Genomic DNA, 18,421 nt, shown 5'->3' with positions numbered 1-18,421 from the left:
TAAAATATTTTTTTCCCCTCCCAGTTGAAGATGTGGTTGGTTGTCATGTTGAAGATGCTGTGACATTTTGGGCACAGGTGATGTAAAAAAACCTTCTTGAATAAGATATTCTAATAAGGTGTTTGTTTAATCTAGTTTCATACAAAAATGTTAGTGATGTACTTACACAAAATTTAAAATGCCTAATGGGTATATGAATGGGACTTGGGGTAAAAAAGAAACTACCTTAGGTTCCAAAGTTGAACATCCAACAACGTGGTTAAAATATTCCATCCAACTGTTCAGTTGCTTAATACTGACATAAACAGGAGTCACATATTGCCTTCTGAATTGGATTAGAAAACTATTGACCATCAGCCAACTCAAATTTTACATGGACTTATTCTATTCAGTGTACAGTAGGTCTTACGTAAAAGCTTGAATGGTAGAACTATCAATGTTGGGTCAGGAATAGTATGGAAAGTTGACCTTGGGGCCTTTAAACTTTTAACATGACTAACTTCAACATTTATAACAAAACAAAAATAATGGAAAACTCTATTGTGGTTCTCAAGTTAGACTGGGAAACAGCACACCAGGTTGGAGGTTTCTGTAACTTTTTGTGGCTTTTAATGAGAACTTGGTCTGTGTTGCTCATCCCCAGGTACATATATAACTTTAAACAATGGACACACTATCTTTTGGGGGTATAGACGATGCCTGTGGTTCGTCAAGTGTGTGGTGTTACAAGTAACACTTAAGATAACTGAAAAATTAGGGAAAAAATTCAGATTGTCTTGTTTTTACTTTGTGCATTTGACAGGACTTTGTTCATAGTTAGTTTCACTTTCCTTTATATAGCCAATATCACTAGTTCTTCATGTGGGCACACAGTGGCAGGAAAAGCAACACTTAAAATAGAGTAAATTATTGTAAAATCCCAAATTGGTAGGGGACTCAGTGGTAGATACAGTACCTGAAACGGCTTTTAACTTTTTTTTTTAAAATTCACTAGATATCATGTTGATGGTGTCCTTTTTAATTACAGTAGTCTTAATTACTTGGAAGTCTTTTCAAGTATTGGCTTAATTGTATATGTAGTCACAGACATGATACATGAGTTTATTTAAACTACTAAGAAATTTATGCATTGACTGTTTTCTTATAAGGAGATCATTAGAGCTATCACTAGTAATAATTTCCTTCTTTAGAATTTGAATTTATGCATTCTGCAACTTAATCCTAGAATTTTTCTAGTATTCTGTACCCTACTATTCTTTTAGTAGATAAGCGAGTCATTTTTATTACACTAATTTTTTTCTCTCCCTCTCCACACTCTGGATTTTCTACACTTTGAACTTAAAATAAAATATAATAGTTGTTTCATCTTCTGTAGCTGATATAGGTTTTTACAACTTGGTAAACCAAAATATAATTAAAAGGTCTTGTTCACATCAGTCAAACCAAACAATTATTCTTACAAGTCAGAAAACAAGAGAATAAAAAATTGTTGCCTTTTCTCATAATGTTGGAGGAGGAGTGCTACATACATATTCCCAAAAATATATGAATGCTCACATTATGAGTTTTCAAATCACATTTTTTGCAACATCTCTTATCACTGTAGTTTTCACAAAATCTCTTAACTTTTTTTTTTTTTTTTAAGCTGTTAAAGTAAATATTTTTTTCAGACCAATTTTCTGCTAGAATGACATCTCACCATAGTATGTTCCCTAACCCCTGAAAGTCGCTTTCCAGTGTTGGAAAGAAATTGCAAACAAGGTTGTAGATACAGTTCAAATTTTAGAAGATGAAAGTTGTCAGGGCAGTGCAGTAGTGTCAGGATTAGTAGATGTTTTGACTTATTTATTGCTTTTGAAACAGATGTTTAAAGGCTTTCAAATGATAGCTAACACTTTTTACTCTCCCCTCCCACTTCTTAGAACATGAGTAGAAATAATGACATCTTGAAATTAAGTCATGCACTGGCTGAAGTTTGTCCTCAGGCCAACTCAGTTTTTGGCAATCCTGATTTTACTAAGGTAAAGGGGTGTGTGTGTGTGGAGAGTGATTTTTTTTTTTTTTACACATACGTAAAAATCTTTATTCTACACAGCTGATTTCTTAGATGTTTTCTTGATTCTTTTATTGTAATATGACTTTTATTCTCTCAAGTAAAAAATAAACCCGAGATATTCAGGGGGAAAAATGCAAAATAGAGGAATAGTGAAAATTTTCTAGGGTATGTTTTATGTGTATTCATGCACAAATTTATATGCTACTTAAGTTTACCTATAACTTGCTTCATAGTAGACTACCTCATCTCCTGAACTGCATATGTGTGCAGGTAAATTAGATTATTCTTATGATCACCTTTTTTGATTTCATTAAAAAAATAAAATCCAGAAATCTCTACGATATTGTGGTTGGCATTTACCTTCTTCATAGCTATTATTATTATTATTATTTTTTATTATTAGTAAAACTGTGTAGCATGGCACAGATAGCAAAAGCTCCATGAATCCAATACGTAACATGTTTTGCAGCATGATAAAACATTTCTTCAAAGTATAGTATTGTATAACTAGATGTATTGAGGATTATATATTTTGAAGCCTCCAGCATATGCTAGCGTAGGAGACAGGATACTGGGTTAGGCGGACTGCCACTCTGTTTCAATATTCTGCAGATATCCAGATTACAAACTTTTGAAATATAAGTGTTGTAATGGACTGTGGTATATAATTTTGAGGTGCACTTATGCTTACAGAATGCCACTTTCTCTTCTGATCAACAGATCTACGGTGGATGTTTTTCTGAAGATAAATGCTGGTATAGATGCAAAGTACAGCAAGTGATCAGTGATGAAAAGGTAGGAAACATATTTTAGGATGTGATTGTTCTTTACTGCTGAATCACTTTTAAAAGCAAATATGTGGAAACAAAAACTAATATACTTCTGAGGTTTATCGTTGCCTAAAAAAATCTAAATCTATGGTTACTTGCCTGGGGCATACGTTAAAGCAGGGGCGGGCCAACTACGGCCCGTGGGCTACATCCGGCCCGTCAGACCTCTTAATCCAGCCCTCGAGCTCCTGCTGGGTCGCGGGATCAGGGGCTTGTCTCACTCTGCACAGCTCCTGGAAGCAGCAGCATGTCCCACCTCCAGCTCCTATGTGTAGGGGCAGCCAGGGGCTTCCTATGCTTCCGCCACCCCAAGTGCTGGCTCTGTAGCTCCCATTGGCCATGGTTCCCAGTCAATGGGAGCAGCAGTGGCGGTGCCTGCAGATGGGGCAGCACCCTGAGCTGCCTGGCTGTGCTTCTGTGTAGGAGCTGGAGAGGGGACATGCCGCTGCTTCCAGGAGCTGCTTGAGGTAAGCACTGCCTGGAGCCTGCACCCCTGACCTCCTTCTGTGCCCCAGTCCCCTGCCCCAGCACTGAACCCTCTCCTGCCCTCTGAACTCCTCGGTCCCAGCCCAGAGCACCCTCCTGCCCCGCAAACCTCTCGACCCCAGCCCCACCTAGGGTGATCAGATGTCCTGATTTTATAGGGACAGTCCCAATTTTTGGGTCTTTTTCTTCTATAGTCTCCTATTATCCCCCACCCCCTTTGCTGATTTTTCACACTTGCTGTCTGATCACCCTAGCCCCACCCTGGAGCCCTCACCCCCCTGCCCCAGACCTGATCCCTTTCTAGCCCTCCGAATCCCGCAATCCCAGCCTGGAGCACCCTTCTGCACCCGAAATCCCTCATCCCCAGCCCCACCCCATAGCCCTCAAGCCCCTGCACCCAAACCCCCTCCCCCAGCCCGGAGCCCCCTCCTACACCCTGAATTCCTCATTTCTGGCCCTACTCCAGAGCCTGCACCCTCAGCCGATGTCCTCACCCCCTCCTGCACTCCAACCCCCTATTTCGTAAGCATTCATGGCCCGCCATACAATTTCCATACTCAGATGTGACCCTCAGGCCAAAAAGTTTGCCCACCTGTGCGTTAAAGTGATAAGTTATTTTGGAAGCTTTAAGTTGATGGGAAGATTGGTACAGTGTGTGTATACCATTGAAGTGACACAGACAGACAGACCCCCCCCCCCCCCGAGTAACAGGTGCCAGTGTTATCAAGCAGCACCATTTCACTTCAGAACTTCTGAGAAGAGAAAATGGGAGTTGGGATCTGGCTGATAACATTCACCGAAAATAATATTAGAGCTGATACTTATGGCTTTCAGGTGACTTTTAAAGCTCCCAGGCTAGGGTTGTTTGGTAATTGTGATGTCCAAACACAAGAGGTCTACAGGAACGCCTCACTTAAAGTCGTCCCGGTTAACGTTGTTTCAGTGTTAAGTTGCTGATCAATTAGGAAACATGCTCATTTAAAGTGAAATGCTCCCTTCTAACATCGTTTGGCAGCTGCCTGTTTTGTCCGCTGCTTGCAGAAGGAGCAGCCCGTTGCAGCTAGCTGGTGGGGGCTTGGAACCAGGGTGGACCAGCAGCCCCCCTATCAGCTCCCCACTCCCCTAGGTTCCCTGTGCAGCAGCTGTCCCTCCCCCCATTGCCATGTGCTGCTCCTGCCCTCTGCCTTGGAGCTGCTCCTAGAGACTCCTGCTTGCTGTATGGGAGGACGGGGCAAGAGGGGGGCTAATGCCAGGGTGTTTCCCCCTCCCCCTGCTCCTGCACTCCCTTACCACATCTTCCATAGAGCAGGGGGGACACAGGACAGAGGGAGGGAGCTTCTAGGCAGTAGCTGCAGTCTCAGGTCTCAGCAAGCTGATTTAATTAACAAAGCAGTGTACTTAAGCCTGGGGTCAGCTACTTAAAGGGGAAATGCACATTTTTTTCTCTCTCTCACAGGGTGTGTGTCTCTGTCTGCTCTCCCTCCTTTCCTGTTGCCTTGTAGAGTGTTGTGAGAGTTAACCCTCGAGGGCTCAGTCAATTGCTAGTTCATTTAGCAGTAAGGAATTCCCTGGGAAATATCCCACCCTCTGACTCCTCCACCTCAACCAAGCTTCACAGTCATCATCACTGTGTACCAGTATTAAATTGTTTGTTTAAAACTTATACTGTGTGTGTGTTTGTGTGTGTGTGTGTATCTATATATGTGTGTGTGTGTGTGTGTGTGTGTGTATATATATATATATATATATATATATATATATATATATATATATACACACACACACACACACACAGAGTATAAGTTTTAAACAAACAATTTAATACTGGTACACAGATGATATATGTATATAGTCTTTTGTCTCATTTACCTAACCCCCTCATTTACATTAATTCTTACGGGGAAATTGGATTTGCTTAACATCGTTTTGCTGAAAGTCGCGTTTTTCAGGAACATAACTACAACGTTAAGTGAGGAGTTCCTATATTACCCTCACTTGAAATGGTGATATCCACACTGGCTCATGCCATAATGATTTGGGAGCTTCCTTTAATTTCACCTCTGCCCTTGAAGACGGTCTGATTTCACAACTTTTCCTATGTCATTTCATAGCCAGATTTAAAACTGGAAAAATTATCAGTGAAAAGCTGTTTTGTTCTTAAAACTAAAGTTTAAATTTAGAGTGAGGTGCTAAATTTGGGATTTTTCCCTAACTCAGTGTTTTTCAAAGTTCAGGTCGTGGCCCAGTATTGGATCACGGCATGTAAGGCACTGGGTCACTCTGGTTAGCACTGCCGACTGTGACGTTAAAAAGTCCCGTTGGCGGTGCTGCCCAGCTAAGGCAGGCTAGTGCCTTCCTGTTCTGACACTGCCCTGCCCCCCAGCAGTGGGTCCGGCTTCTAGGCAGGGGGGCCACGGGGCTTCGCGTGCTGTCCCCGCCCCGAACTGCTTGCGTGCCTCTGCCTAGGAGCTGGACCTGCTGCTTGCCACTTTCGGGGCATAGTGCAGTCCACGGTGCCAGGACAGGTGGGAAGCCTGCCTCTGCGCCGCTGACTGGGAGCTGCCGGAGGTAACCCCGTGCCCCAACCCCGCTCCCCAATTCCCTGCCCCAGCTCTGAGCCCCCCCAAACCTGGAACCCCTTCCTGCACCCCAAACCTCTCATCCTCTGCTGCACTCCAGAGCCTGCACCCCCAGCCCAGAGCCCTGATCCCCTCCCACACCCCAACCCCCTGACCCAGCCCTGAGCCCCCCTCCCAAACCCGGAGTCCCTCCTGCATCCCAGACCCCTCATCCCCGACCCCACACCAGAGGCTTCACCCCCAGCCCAGAGCCATACCCCCAAACCTGGAGCCCCTTCTGCATCCCACACCCCAACCCCCTGCCCCACCCCAGAGTGCCCTCCCACACCCTGAACCCCTCATTCCTGGCTGCAGCCCGCACCCCTGCCCCAGCCCTGAGCCTCTCCCAAACCCCTCATCCCCAGCTCCATTGGGTCATGGGCATCAACAATTTTCTTCAACTGAGTCCCCAGAAAAAAGGTTGAAAACCACTGCCGTAACTTATCCCCTTTATTAAAAGAGAACTCCAAATGTTATATGAATATATATACAAATACATGTACATACTTCCCAAAAACTCAAGCTGCTAGCAAGCCAACACTTTAACTATTAGAGGAAAAGTAAGACTGAATGTGGTTTTTCATTTAAAAAACATTGGTACACAAACTGTTGAATTAACATAAGCAAACTGTAAAAACACCATAGAACTTGCTTAACCTTTGAAATGTCCTGCTTTTCAGACCTAATTTTAATCATCAAATATATCTCCTTCTTGGAAATACCACAAAAACTGTAGTGTGCACTGTGAGACTTGAATGGGCTGAAGGGACTAATGAAACAATGAATGGATATTTCTAACGATTGTTCTGAATTTTTTTAAAAACTGTATACTTAGTAAATATTTAGCTGTTCATGAAAGGTATTAGAACAAAACTGCTGAAGATTTCCTTTGAGAAGCCTGTTGTAATTTCAGGCACACTTACTGCCTTTTGTATCGCCATCTTACTTTTTTTTTTAATGTATATCTGATACCATTTTTTCTTCAGATATCGAAACTGTAAGATACTTATTAGTTGTTTGTCAACGTCTTTTGGCACCCATCAATTGGGAGCTTGTTGCACTGAAATTGATAGTTTTGTACTTGAGGAGAGGTGGCAGTTGCTTCCACTAAATGACATCATTGTTCCCAGCTTATGGTAAGGGGTGCTATGAACAATGATTATTCTATACAGAATAGATTTACACTGGAAGAAATGAGGATAAAAAATGTTCAGGATGTTTACATAGAAAATGGAAAAGCGTTGACTTTGAAAACGTGTTATGCTGACCATAAAAATGGCACAGTAACTTAGGACAACAAATTTTATATTTGTAAATTAAGATTTTATTTTTAATTTTCAGTTTTGATGCTGTAGTTTGAGCTGTGACTTCTTCTACCTAGTAGGTTTGCTTTTATAAGGGCGTAGCTATCTTTTTCTGTATATTGCTCTTGATCAGATGTAGAACTCCCTTTAGGACTCACACACTAGGATCACAAGTGATATATAGTCCTCTAAGTACTGTATATTTTAATACATACTACTGTAGTAGACTTGTAGCAGCTATGCTTATTTATATTTTATTATTGCCACAGTGTCAGGTATTATACATTGATTATGGAAATTCTGAGATGCTAAATCGATCAGAAATAGTTGAGATTCCAAAGAACTTGCAATTTCCCAGCATTGCTAAAAAGTATAGACTCTGGGGACTACAGATTCCTCCTGATCAAGATTTAAATCAATTTGACCAGGTAAGTTATAGACTTATAAATGCGTGCATGACGAACTGTGTAACAAATAAAGCCAAACTTTCTACAGTTTTTCATCCTTAGGAATCCATAAAAGATGAATGGTGAGAGTGTCTTTACCCATCAAGCTGAGACTCATGGGGGATATCTGTAAGAGAGTCAAATCTCTCACCATTAATGAACTTTAAAAGCCAAAATGGCCATCTTAAAAAATGAGTGGAGATGCTCTCTAGATAGCCTGTAGTAGATGGAGGATGGTCTTGGGAGCTCTAGGTTCTCTTCCTGGCTCTGTCACAAACTCTCTGACGTTGACCAAGTGACATGGCGCTCTCTCCGTTTCAGTGTCCGTCTTTAACAGGAAATAATACTTCCCTAAATCAACAGAGAAGTATTCCCTGTTGGAATGGATCACGAATCCATTGATGGTTGTGAGTTGCTCAGGGATGATGATGAGTGCCACAGAAAATAAATAAATTAAATTCAGTGGAAAGAATGCTGGGTTGATGGATGGAGCTAGAAAAATACTTGCCCTCCGGTCATCAGTGAATGTGAATTTTCTTCCTCTTTGGCACTTCGGCATTCAACTGGTGGTTTAGAGGCGAATTGGGAGATCGTTGTTAATCTTATAGTTGGAGGTAGTAAAGCCTCTAGTAAAGGCTGCCTAACAAATTCCGTTGTAACCCACTGTTTCCAGTTATTTATAACTGTGCCAAACTCTAACTGTTAGGGCTAAATTTTTCCATATTTGCTGTCTGCCTCTGGCTGAATGTCTTCTTTTTTTGGGGGGGAGGAGGGGTGGGAGGAAAGAGGGGAGGACATCAGTAAAAACAGCTTATTCAAAGAAATGGCTGAGTTAAGGGTAGTTTTTTCTCTGTTGTTTTCAGCCACTTCTTTGAAGGGCTGCATCACATCCCATTCCTCTCAGCCTTCAAACCTGCCAGTGTCTGACACTAGCAATCAAACTAGTAACTGCAGTTCTGGCATTCCTAACTTTTGAATGCTTGATTTTTCAGTCTTGACATTTCAAGGTTGATATTCACAATGTAGATTTTTATATGTAATAGTGTAATTACATTTGCATTCCATTTCAAGTGGTAGATATGTAGCTGATGACACATTTTGATATAATTTGCTCTGTAGTAGTGAGGACTTATTTAAATGGGAGATATTTAGTGCTGTAGTTGAGCTTTAGCTATTTCATTTAAGTGACTATGACCAATGTGGATAAAATGTTTGTAAAATGTTGACAGCTAAAATGGCAGGATAGAGGAATGGCACAAATCACATTATTATTTATAATACAGGCTTTTCCTGTATTACTGAAAGGTTAACCTTTGTATAATGGTGTTAAATATTTGGCCTGGGGTTTTCAAAATGGCCTAATGTAGGTTGGTGCCCAACTTCCACTGAAAGTCTTAACTCCTCTAGGCTCCAATGAAGTCTTTAACAGGTCTGTTTGCTGATGGAAAGTTAGTTGAGTTAAGCAAAGAGAAACTGTTCACTGTGAGCAGTTTTATAACTTCTGTACATTTATTTTACAGGGGAGAAAGTTCTTATGCAGTTTAATTTTTGAAAAAGAAATAAAAATGCGACACAAAGCCACATACCAGGATGGTACCATTGTTGCCCAGGCCGAGTATGGAAACGTGGATATTGGGGAAGAAGTGGCTAAGAAGGGGTTTGCTGAAAAATGCAAATCCCCTATAAATGCTAACAACTGCAATGAGAAAAAAATAGATGTCGCTCAGTACCAACCCTGGAATGCAAAAGTTTCAGCTCCAGCATGGGAGAACAGACCCAACCCTTCAGTATCCAACCGACTGAAAGGGCATTTTGGTGACCAGATAGGTACCAACATGAGGAATGAAAATCATACTGGGAACCATATGCCTTTTGTGAAGTAAGACAGGGTGGGGTCTGATAGTGAGTGTGTCACTGTTTTGATATAGACTCGTTACTGAGTTTGTATGTAGGAGAAGAAGGTGGAAAAAGCAAAAAGACAATAAATTTCAGCCCTTGCTAAGTGGATGTTTTGTCTCTTAAAAGCTTCCTTTACTGAAGAAAATATTTTGGAATTTTTTTGTGGCTGATATGTCCAATGGTTAGTTAAGGGATAACTTTTATTATATTAAAAAAAGAACAGGAGTACTTGTGGCACCTTAGAGACTAACAAATTTATTTGAGCATAAGCTTTCGTGGGCTACAGCCCACCATGAAAGCTTATGCTCAAATAAATTTGTTAGTCTCTAAGGTGCCACAAGTACTCCTGTTCTTTTTGCGGATACAGACTAACACGGCTGCTACTCTGAAACCTTTTATTATATTATATTGCACAAAACAATAAATAGCTGCAGAGACTAAGCCATTTATGTGCCTTGTTTTTGCTTAATCCCAAAAGCCATTTGTTCTGCATATACTACAAAGCAAGACATGTTACTGCCATCATACAACAAACTGTAATTGGTACAGAAATATTATTAGTTTTAAAAATGCTGCATTTGTCTCTTGGTCTTTCTAGCAACATGATGAGTTATAAAGATAGCCTATTCAAAATGATTAATGAATTGGAGTTTGCACTCAAAGGACTGGCTTTTTGAAACTGGGCTGTGTTTATGTACACATGGTGTCTCTTTCTCCCACTGTATATTACTACTGCTGTGAATTGCAAGGGAAATTTATGAATGACCTGTGCGCATGGGTACAAAACTGGCCCTCCAAAAAGGAAGCCTGGTGTGAAAATCAGGCCAAAAGTCTTTATACAATTCCCATAAGAGGTCTGTACAGAATCAGGTTGGGAGACAGAATTTTTTTGGCATCCAATAGAACGAAATATAGAAGGTGTGGTAAATTGTTCTCTTCCATCTCCTAATTCACTCCTCATTCGTGTCTTCATTTTCTTTCCTCCTTTACTTTTATGAATTAAAAAAGAGAGACTCCATCCTTCTTGAGAAAGTGCTTAGTGCACAGTGTAGGAAACTCCAGCCCCGTTCAAGTTGGTCATCCAGAATCACTGGACACTTTTAAAATCTTTGCCCGATGCTCTTAATTGTTTTTTTTCTAGCTGAAACATGTCTTTCTTATTAAAGATGGTTTCTGCTCTGAGTCATTTCATTTGAGCTTTTATTCTCTTTAGTGTTATTACTCTTGTCTTTACTCTTTTATTCATCTTCGCACTTGTGTAGCAGAGAGAGAGAGAGGGTCATGCAGTGAGAGCACAGCTAATTCTCTAGATATTAACTTTCTGAAGAAGGTTTTTCCCCTCCCCCCTGCTCTTGGAAGAACTTGGGGCCTGGCTGTTAAGAGGTGTGGGAGAGTCTAGAAACATTGATGAAAGTTGGGACAGTGGTTCCAAGGTTAAGGAGAAGATGATGTGGAAGGTTTAGTCGAGGATTGAAGTTGCAAGGCATTGGTCCCTGCAATAATTTTGCAAAAGAGACAACACAGATATGCATTATATAAGTATGCACTCGGATATGTTGTTTTCACCTTAAGATAGAGCATATTGGTTACTTGCGCTGGAGCTTACCTGATTCAGTCAGTTCATGTTAATTTATCTCAATATTAAAAAAAAAATTCACTGTCCAAAAATGCAGAGTATAAAATAATATCTTTTCTCTGTTGGGGAAGGGAGTACAAGAGCTATGCTCAGATGAAATAAAGTCAGGTCTTACAACTGGAAGTAAGTATGTGTCTGTACCACTTGTGCTTGCAGTGACAAGAGGTGGTGATGGTGGTCATAAATCTTTAAAAAGACACTCATGGTATCTAGAGTTTCCAGGGTTACAATTTGCTGAAGAAGGGGAATGTGGGTGATAAAAGATGCTGCTCAGCAACCGGAAACGTTAGGTAGCAGAATAAGTAAACATCTTCTAAAAATATATATATTTGAACTTCACTGGCTGTTCATATTTTCCTGATCTCTTCTGTCTATTTAGGAATTTTCTAGAGAGCCCATCACTGATGCATCTGAGGGCATGACTTCCCCCATGTTATGTTTTTGCAAGATCACATTCTGGATCACCAGGACGTTTGTTCACATTGATGTTTGTTGGGACCATAATTTGGAATGCAGCTCAGTTAGATTGATAGTAAATGGCTTCATCCCTGACTTGCTTTGAAGTAGCCAGGACTGTTTCCTGAATTTTAGAGAAGCTCAGGGTCTGAACAATTCAGTCTTCCTTCCTTCCTGCTGCAGCAGCATTGTCCTCCATAATGTCCAGACTGGCCTAGGGAAATGTGCACCTCCTGGCAGCAAGGAGATCCTAGCTTTCTACTTCCAGCCATTCCCATGGCTGTTTTTAATAATTCTCTGCATATCACAACCTTTATTTAATGAAGTTTTGTGTACGTATGCCGATGAAGGAAACGGAGGCACAAAGAGGTTGTATACAAAATCTGTTTGAAGACCAACGTGGGAAGGTCACACTTCTAAAGAAATGAGGCATAATTTAATATGTATAATTGCTTATACAATAGATTTCTATTCTTGATCTGTCTGACTAAGATGTTCTTGACAGTCATGATTAAAGAATTGTCGTACCATTATAAAATAAGCATCTTGATTCTGTTAATATTCATTTATTTTTAATAGGGAAAAATTGATGGCTTGTGACTTTAATATAGGGTCAAACATCAGTTTGGCAAAAATAAAACAGGATCAGAAACTGATTGAAGAGAATGAAAAGCTCAGAAACGAGAAAGAGATTCTCCAGAAGGAGAATCAAATTCTCCTCCAAAATTATAAAGAACTAGAATCGACAATTGCACAGCTGAACCATCAAGTGCAGGTACGTGAAAAAGTGAGGGAGATTCTCCTGGTGCCCTTTCGGTCATCACTATCAAGATTGCTTATGATTGGTAACTTCATAATTTTGCAGTAGTAGTTTACTTACTCACCTGTCTAATAGACTCATTTGATTAATTTCTATGGAAATCTGTCTTCCACAATAGACTGAATCTTGCTTCTGGCATATAGACTGAAACTTCTTTCATACAGAGGAAAGGTCACATTGGCTTTGAAAATGTCAGTCTATGTTGAATCATCCACAACTTGTTGAGTCACAGAACTGGATGAAATAGATGGCATCCCAAACTGTGGTGCCAAATAAAACACAAGTGTGTGTGTGATACTCCACAGTGAAAGATGTTTATTCTAATTGAGAAACATAGTACTTAGTACCAGATTTACTGATTGATTTTGAAAATGGATATGTGGAATATGGTGTGAAAGAAATGCTTGACCCAAATTATCAAAATGAGAGCGTCTCATATGTTTAAAGTATCTTGTGTTATCTTAGGTTTGAAGAGCATGAGATATGTACATTTCAGAACTGTTGAAAGAGCCGGTCACCTTTGATCTGATTCCTTGAGATTGGGCAGTTGAGGTGGGTGGGTGTCTCCGTCCCATTCTTCCAGAGATGTGCACTTGTGGAGGCCAATCTTCCACTGTGAATACAGGTTTTGAGGTGTTGGTAGAGTAACCTGCACACAGGTGCCTGTCTCCTCTCCCGTTCCTGCTGGACAGCAGGTCAAACTGAAACAGACAGGGAGGAGAACTCAGGACTGGGAGTGCAAGTGGGAGGGAGCAGGAATGTGCAGAACCAGCTTTGCTGCCCAGTAGCACTGCCATATCCTGTGGTGAATTGCCCCTCTTTAGGAGGGCAGCTGTTCTTGCCTCGTCTCTCCATGACTGATCAGTATGCAAAAGTCGTCACCAGTGCTTCTGTCCTCTGAAGATACTGTCAAATCGTTGTAATTCCAGGTAAATTGGAGTAACCTTGGGTATGTCTACATTGCAGTTAAGAACCCATGGTGCCAGCTGACCCTGGCTTGGCATAAGGGGTTTAATTGTGGTGTATATGTTTTGGCCCAAGCCCAGTGTCTACACCAAAATTAAACAGCCTCTGAGCCTGAGCCCTGGAAGCCTGAGTCAGCTAGTGTGGGCCAGCTGGGAGTGTCTAATTGCAATGTACACATACCCCTTAACAAACAAGGTGGCAGCCAGTAGCACGTAAGTGAAGTTTTTTGAATGCCTAAAGTACAGACGAGCTCTTTTAAAGGAGATAAAACCTCTGCCTTCTGAGAGTTCTATTGGTTTTCTTTTCACTTCCTAAGCTGAAAGGTTGAGTGTCTTTTTTTTTGTATTAATCATGCATAACCATGTTTAAATGAAAAGATTGTGACATAGTACTTAAAAGACAGGTCTCCCCCCCCCCTTCCCTTCCCATGGCTGCATGCTGGGTGGAGCAATTTAGATAATTTATTTTAAAAAATCCTCTTGATTTGTATCAGTTTGAGGCTTTCTAAAACTAATTGGAAAATAATTATTATTGCAACTTTAGATTAAAATTTAATATGAACTCAACTATATATGCTGTTTATTCTAAATGGCACTCCTAGTAGGGTATCTTTGAGTTTTACAAAACTGGTATAAGCAAAAAAATAAATAAATAAATACAAATAAAAAAACCCTAAATCTAAAGGACCTGATCCTGCTAATAGTTAAACAGGTATGTAATTTACTCACAAATGTTCCTGTTGACTTTAGGTTTAATGAGCATAAGTATTTGCAGTGTCCAGGGCTAAATTGCTTTTATTAAAAACTCTTACAGACAGCCTTTGACCCTTCAAAACAAAATTTCTGTTTTAACCATTGAAAGTTGTTTTGAACTCTTTAAATACACATGCACCAAAGTTTTCAAAAATAGGCTAAAATTAGGTGCCAAAACATGGATTTAGGAGCCTGAGTGGGATTTTTAAAAGCACCTAAGTGATTTATGAGCACAAGTCCAGTTGACTGCAAACTCTGATCGAGGAGTGTAGCCTGTATGAGTTTTTCATTTTTATTGATTTGTGGAAGTATATTGGAAGAGTGGTGTTGATTACAAATATAGCACAGGGTATTTGTTTATCAATTGATGTTTGCATTTGTGGTGTTCTGACAGTAAAGATGCTAATTGGGTCCTGGACTTGTTTTTTTCAGCATCGATGAGCATTTTAAGTGTAAAATTTCGTAGTGGGAGGAAAATCTCAATAAAATCTGAAACTCTGCTAACAGTTAGGAAATGGAAGAAGTACAAAGCAATCCCTCTCAACAATTTAAGACTAAAAGGGGAACTACCAGTATTTAAATACAAAAATATAATTTTTTTAAAATCATGATTTTCATCTGCCATGGTTGCATGACCATATATAGTCATTTTGTCTGTATTTCATTTCTAGTTTAAAAATCTCAATAATGCCGTGCTTTAGTAATCTAGGCTAACAATTTAACCATTGTTTGTGTCCTTTGTCACCACCTCTCTCCCGCCCGCCAAAAAAATCAAAATGCAGGAAGAAAAGGAAACATCTAAGGAAACTCTTAAACATTTGGGGAAAACTCTGCATACGTATGTAGGAACTAAAATGAGAAGTTTGGCTGCCCAGATTGAGGTACTGAAAGACATTAGGTATGTACAAGTTTTTTAACTGTACCAAATTACCACTGATGTATTTTTTTCTTTTAAAATTACTGCATGCTATTTGTTTTCTCATTCAGTTTTCATTTTTGTAGTCATTATTTTATTCTGCCTATTTTCCTTTTAACAAAACTAACATGAAAAGGCATAGAGAAGTCTTTTTGACTTCAATCCTTGACTGAAATCTGCAGCTTTCATGTCCAGCTGTCAAGGTGGTAGACTAGTTCCTGCCTTCCGATGTTGGTTGGATAGATCTGCAGAGTTTAGTTTAGATCTTTGTATTTCTTTCTAACCATTGTAGCAAACAGCTTGAAATTCCTATTTAGTGTCCTGAGGCAGGTAGTTTCTGATAAAAGTTGTTAAAAAGTATGGGCACAGTGAAATACTTTCACTGCTGATCATTGGCTAGCCATTCAAATTACACACGCCCTATCTGGGGTGGGCTTTTAGAGCGCATGCTGCTATTGTTGTTCAAGCTAGCTAGATCAGAACTAGCTCAGGTATGGCTGTGTGTGCTGCAGTCACATTTTTGATTGCCGTGTAGACGCAAGTCTTTCCTGTGGTTTCCTCTCTGTGTTGCCTTTTTGTTGTGTTGTGGGTTACAAAGTGAAACAAAATGAAGCAGTACAGGGGCAGCTATGGAAAGGGCTAAGATAGGGAGAAGTCTGGCCTGGTCTACACTATGCGTTTAAACTGGTTTAAGGAGCGTAAAACAGATTTAACGCCACACCCGTCCACACTAAGAGGCCCTTTATATCGATATAAAGGGCTCTTTAAACCAGTTTCTGTATTCCTCCCTAACGAGAGGAGTAGTGCTAGTATCGGAATTACCATATCGGATTAGGGTTAGTGTGGCCGCAGATCGACGGTATTGGCCTCCGGGTGGTATCCCACAGTGCACCACTGACCGCTCTGGACAGCCATCTGAACTCGGATGCAGTGGCCAGGTAGACAGGAATAGCCCCGCGAACTTTTGAATATTTCCTGTTTACCCAGTGTGGAGCTCCGATCAGCACGGGTGGTGATGCAGTCCGAAATCAAAATAAAAAAAGAGCTCCAGCATGGACCATGCGGATGTGATCGCAGTAAGGGCAGGCAAATCTGTTCTATCAGCGCTCTGTTACAGAAGACGAAATTCAAAATCATTTAAAAAAAATCTCCACACAGACTCCATAGCAGGGACTCAGCGCACTGCTGCGTGACAAGCGTAACGGAAAGCCAAAGAATCAAATGGACGCTCATGGAGGGGGGACTGGAGCAGGGACTGGAGGACTCAAGCAATCCCACAGTGCCTGCAGTCTCCGAAAAACATTTGCATTCTTGGCTGAGCTCCAAATGCTTCTAGGGTCAAACACAGTGTCCGCGGTGGTTCAGGGCATAGCTCGACAATTTATGCACCCCCACACCCACCCGCAGAAGTGAAAGGGAAAACAATCCTCTCTTGACTCTTTTACATGTCACCCTATCTTTACTGAATGCTGCAGATAGACGCGATGCTGCAGCAGTCAACACCAACATCCTTGCTCCCCCACCACCCGCCATGGGTGGCTGATGGTACAATATGACTGATATCTATCGTCATCATCAGCCTATTGGCACATGGGGCAGTGCAAAAGGACTGGTAACCATGCCGACTAGCATTCAGTGAAGTCTATCATGGGTGCCTGTGTAAAAAGCTCCTGATTTTTCCTGGTAGATGGTGCAGTATGGCTGGTAACCGTCTTCATCATAGCAACAGGGGGCTGAGCTCCATCAGCCCCCGCCCTTCATGTGTAAAGAACAGATTCAATTGTCCCTGGACTAGCAGCGGGATGCTGGGCTCCTCTCCTCCACACTGCTTAATGTCCTGTCTGGACTATCATAGCAGCTGGAGGCTGCCTTCCACTCATTTCTCACTAACAAGTCACTGTGTCTTCCACTCATTTCTCACTAACAAGTCACTGTGTCTTATTCCTGCATTCTTTATTACTTCATCACACAAGTGGGGGGACACTTCCTGGGGTAGCCCAGGAAGGCTGGGGGAAGAACGGAATCAACAGGTGGGGTTGTTGCAGGAGCACCCCCTGTGAATAGCATACAGCTCATAATTTCTGCTGGATCTGACACAGAGCAGCTGTGCTCTCTGGTTCTATGATACAGTGGTTCTCTAGTACACTTGCCCATATTCTAGGCAGGACTGATTTTGTTTTTAGATACCAAAAAGGAGGGATTGACTCAGGGAGTCATTCCCAATTTTGGCTTTTGCGCCCCTGGCTGAGGTCAGCCAAGGGCACTTATGACAGCAGCAAATGGTGCAGTGCAAAAGGACTGGTAACCATGATCATCTTATTACCAATTTATGGTATGGTAGATGGTACAGTATGGCTGGTAACCATCTCTGCTGTCATGCAAAAGCAAAAGCATGCTGCTGTGTAGCGCTGCTGAATCGCCTCTGTCAGCGGCATCTAGTACACATACGGTGACAGTCACAAAAGGCAAAACAGGCTCCATGATTGCCATGCTATGGCATCTGCCAGAGCAATCCAGGGAAAAAAGGCGCGAAATGCTTGTCTGCCGTTGCTTTCCCAGAGGAAGGAGTGACTGACGACATTTACCCAGAACCACCCGCGACAATGATTTTTGCCCCATCAGGCACTGGGATCTCAACCCGGAAATTCCAAGGGGCGGGGGAGGCTGCAGGAACTATGGGATAGCTACGGAATAGCTACCCACAGTGCAACGCACCAGAAGTCGACGCTAGCCTCGGACTGTGGACGCACACCACCGATTTAATGTGTTTAGTGTGGCCGCGTGCACTCGATTTTATACAATCTGTTTTGCTAAACCGGTTTATTTAAAATCGGAATAATCCCGTAGTGTAGACAAGATAGAAGTGACCATCAATTCAAGTGAGAAGGAAGTTGCTCTAGTGTGTTTAAGAGAGAAAATGGATGAGCTTTTCAAAGAGAGAGGTGCCCTGGGGTAGAGAATAAACAAATCTAAGAAAAATGAATAGACAAAATATAAAGGGAGGGAATGAGAAAGTTCAAAACGAGAGAGACTACATAAGTGTAGCCTCTTATGCTATTGAATATTCATATATACCTGTTACTTCCTGCAATATTGTGTTACTTGCTGGCTCGTCATACCATTTAATTATCTTCTTTTTTGAGATGGGAGTGGGTAAGAATACCTGCAGGGACAGCAGAAATTTCACTTGACTCACTGTTATTGGATATGAAATTAGATTAATGTGGCAGGTTTTT

At 41.3% G+C, this 18,421-nt stretch overlaps 1 protein-coding gene across 6 annotated transcripts in view; it reads left to right on the top strand.

The window, feature by feature from the left end:
* STK31 (serine/threonine kinase 31) overlaps positions 1–18,421 on the top strand; it is a 112,765-nt gene that overhangs the window by 2,734 nt on the left and 91,610 nt on the right. For all 6 annotated transcript variants that reach the window (XM_045008126.1, XM_045008131.1, XM_045008130.1 and 3 more), the window contains exons 3-9: positions 25–77; positions 1,923–2,021; positions 2,777–2,851; positions 7,564–7,722; positions 9,261–9,619; positions 12,311–12,506; positions 15,052–15,167. In XM_045008126.1, the coding sequence (XP_044864061.1) occupies positions 25–77; positions 1,923–2,021; positions 2,777–2,851; positions 7,564–7,722; positions 9,261–9,619; positions 12,311–12,506; positions 15,052–15,167 (1,057 nt within the window). The remainder of the gene's footprint in view (positions 1–24; positions 78–1,922; positions 2,022–2,776; positions 2,852–7,563; positions 7,723–9,260; positions 9,620–12,310; positions 12,507–15,051; positions 15,168–18,421) is intronic.

This window comes from Mauremys mutica, chromosome 2 (assembly GCF_020497125.1).
Source record: "Mauremys mutica isolate MM-2020 ecotype Southern chromosome 2, ASM2049712v1, whole genome shotgun sequence".
NCBI classification, from domain to species: Eukaryota; Metazoa; Chordata; order Testudines; family Geoemydidae; genus Mauremys; species Mauremys mutica.
The sequence above is the reverse complement of the archived record's forward strand: the minus strand, read 5'-3'. Positions and strand labels throughout refer to the sequence as shown.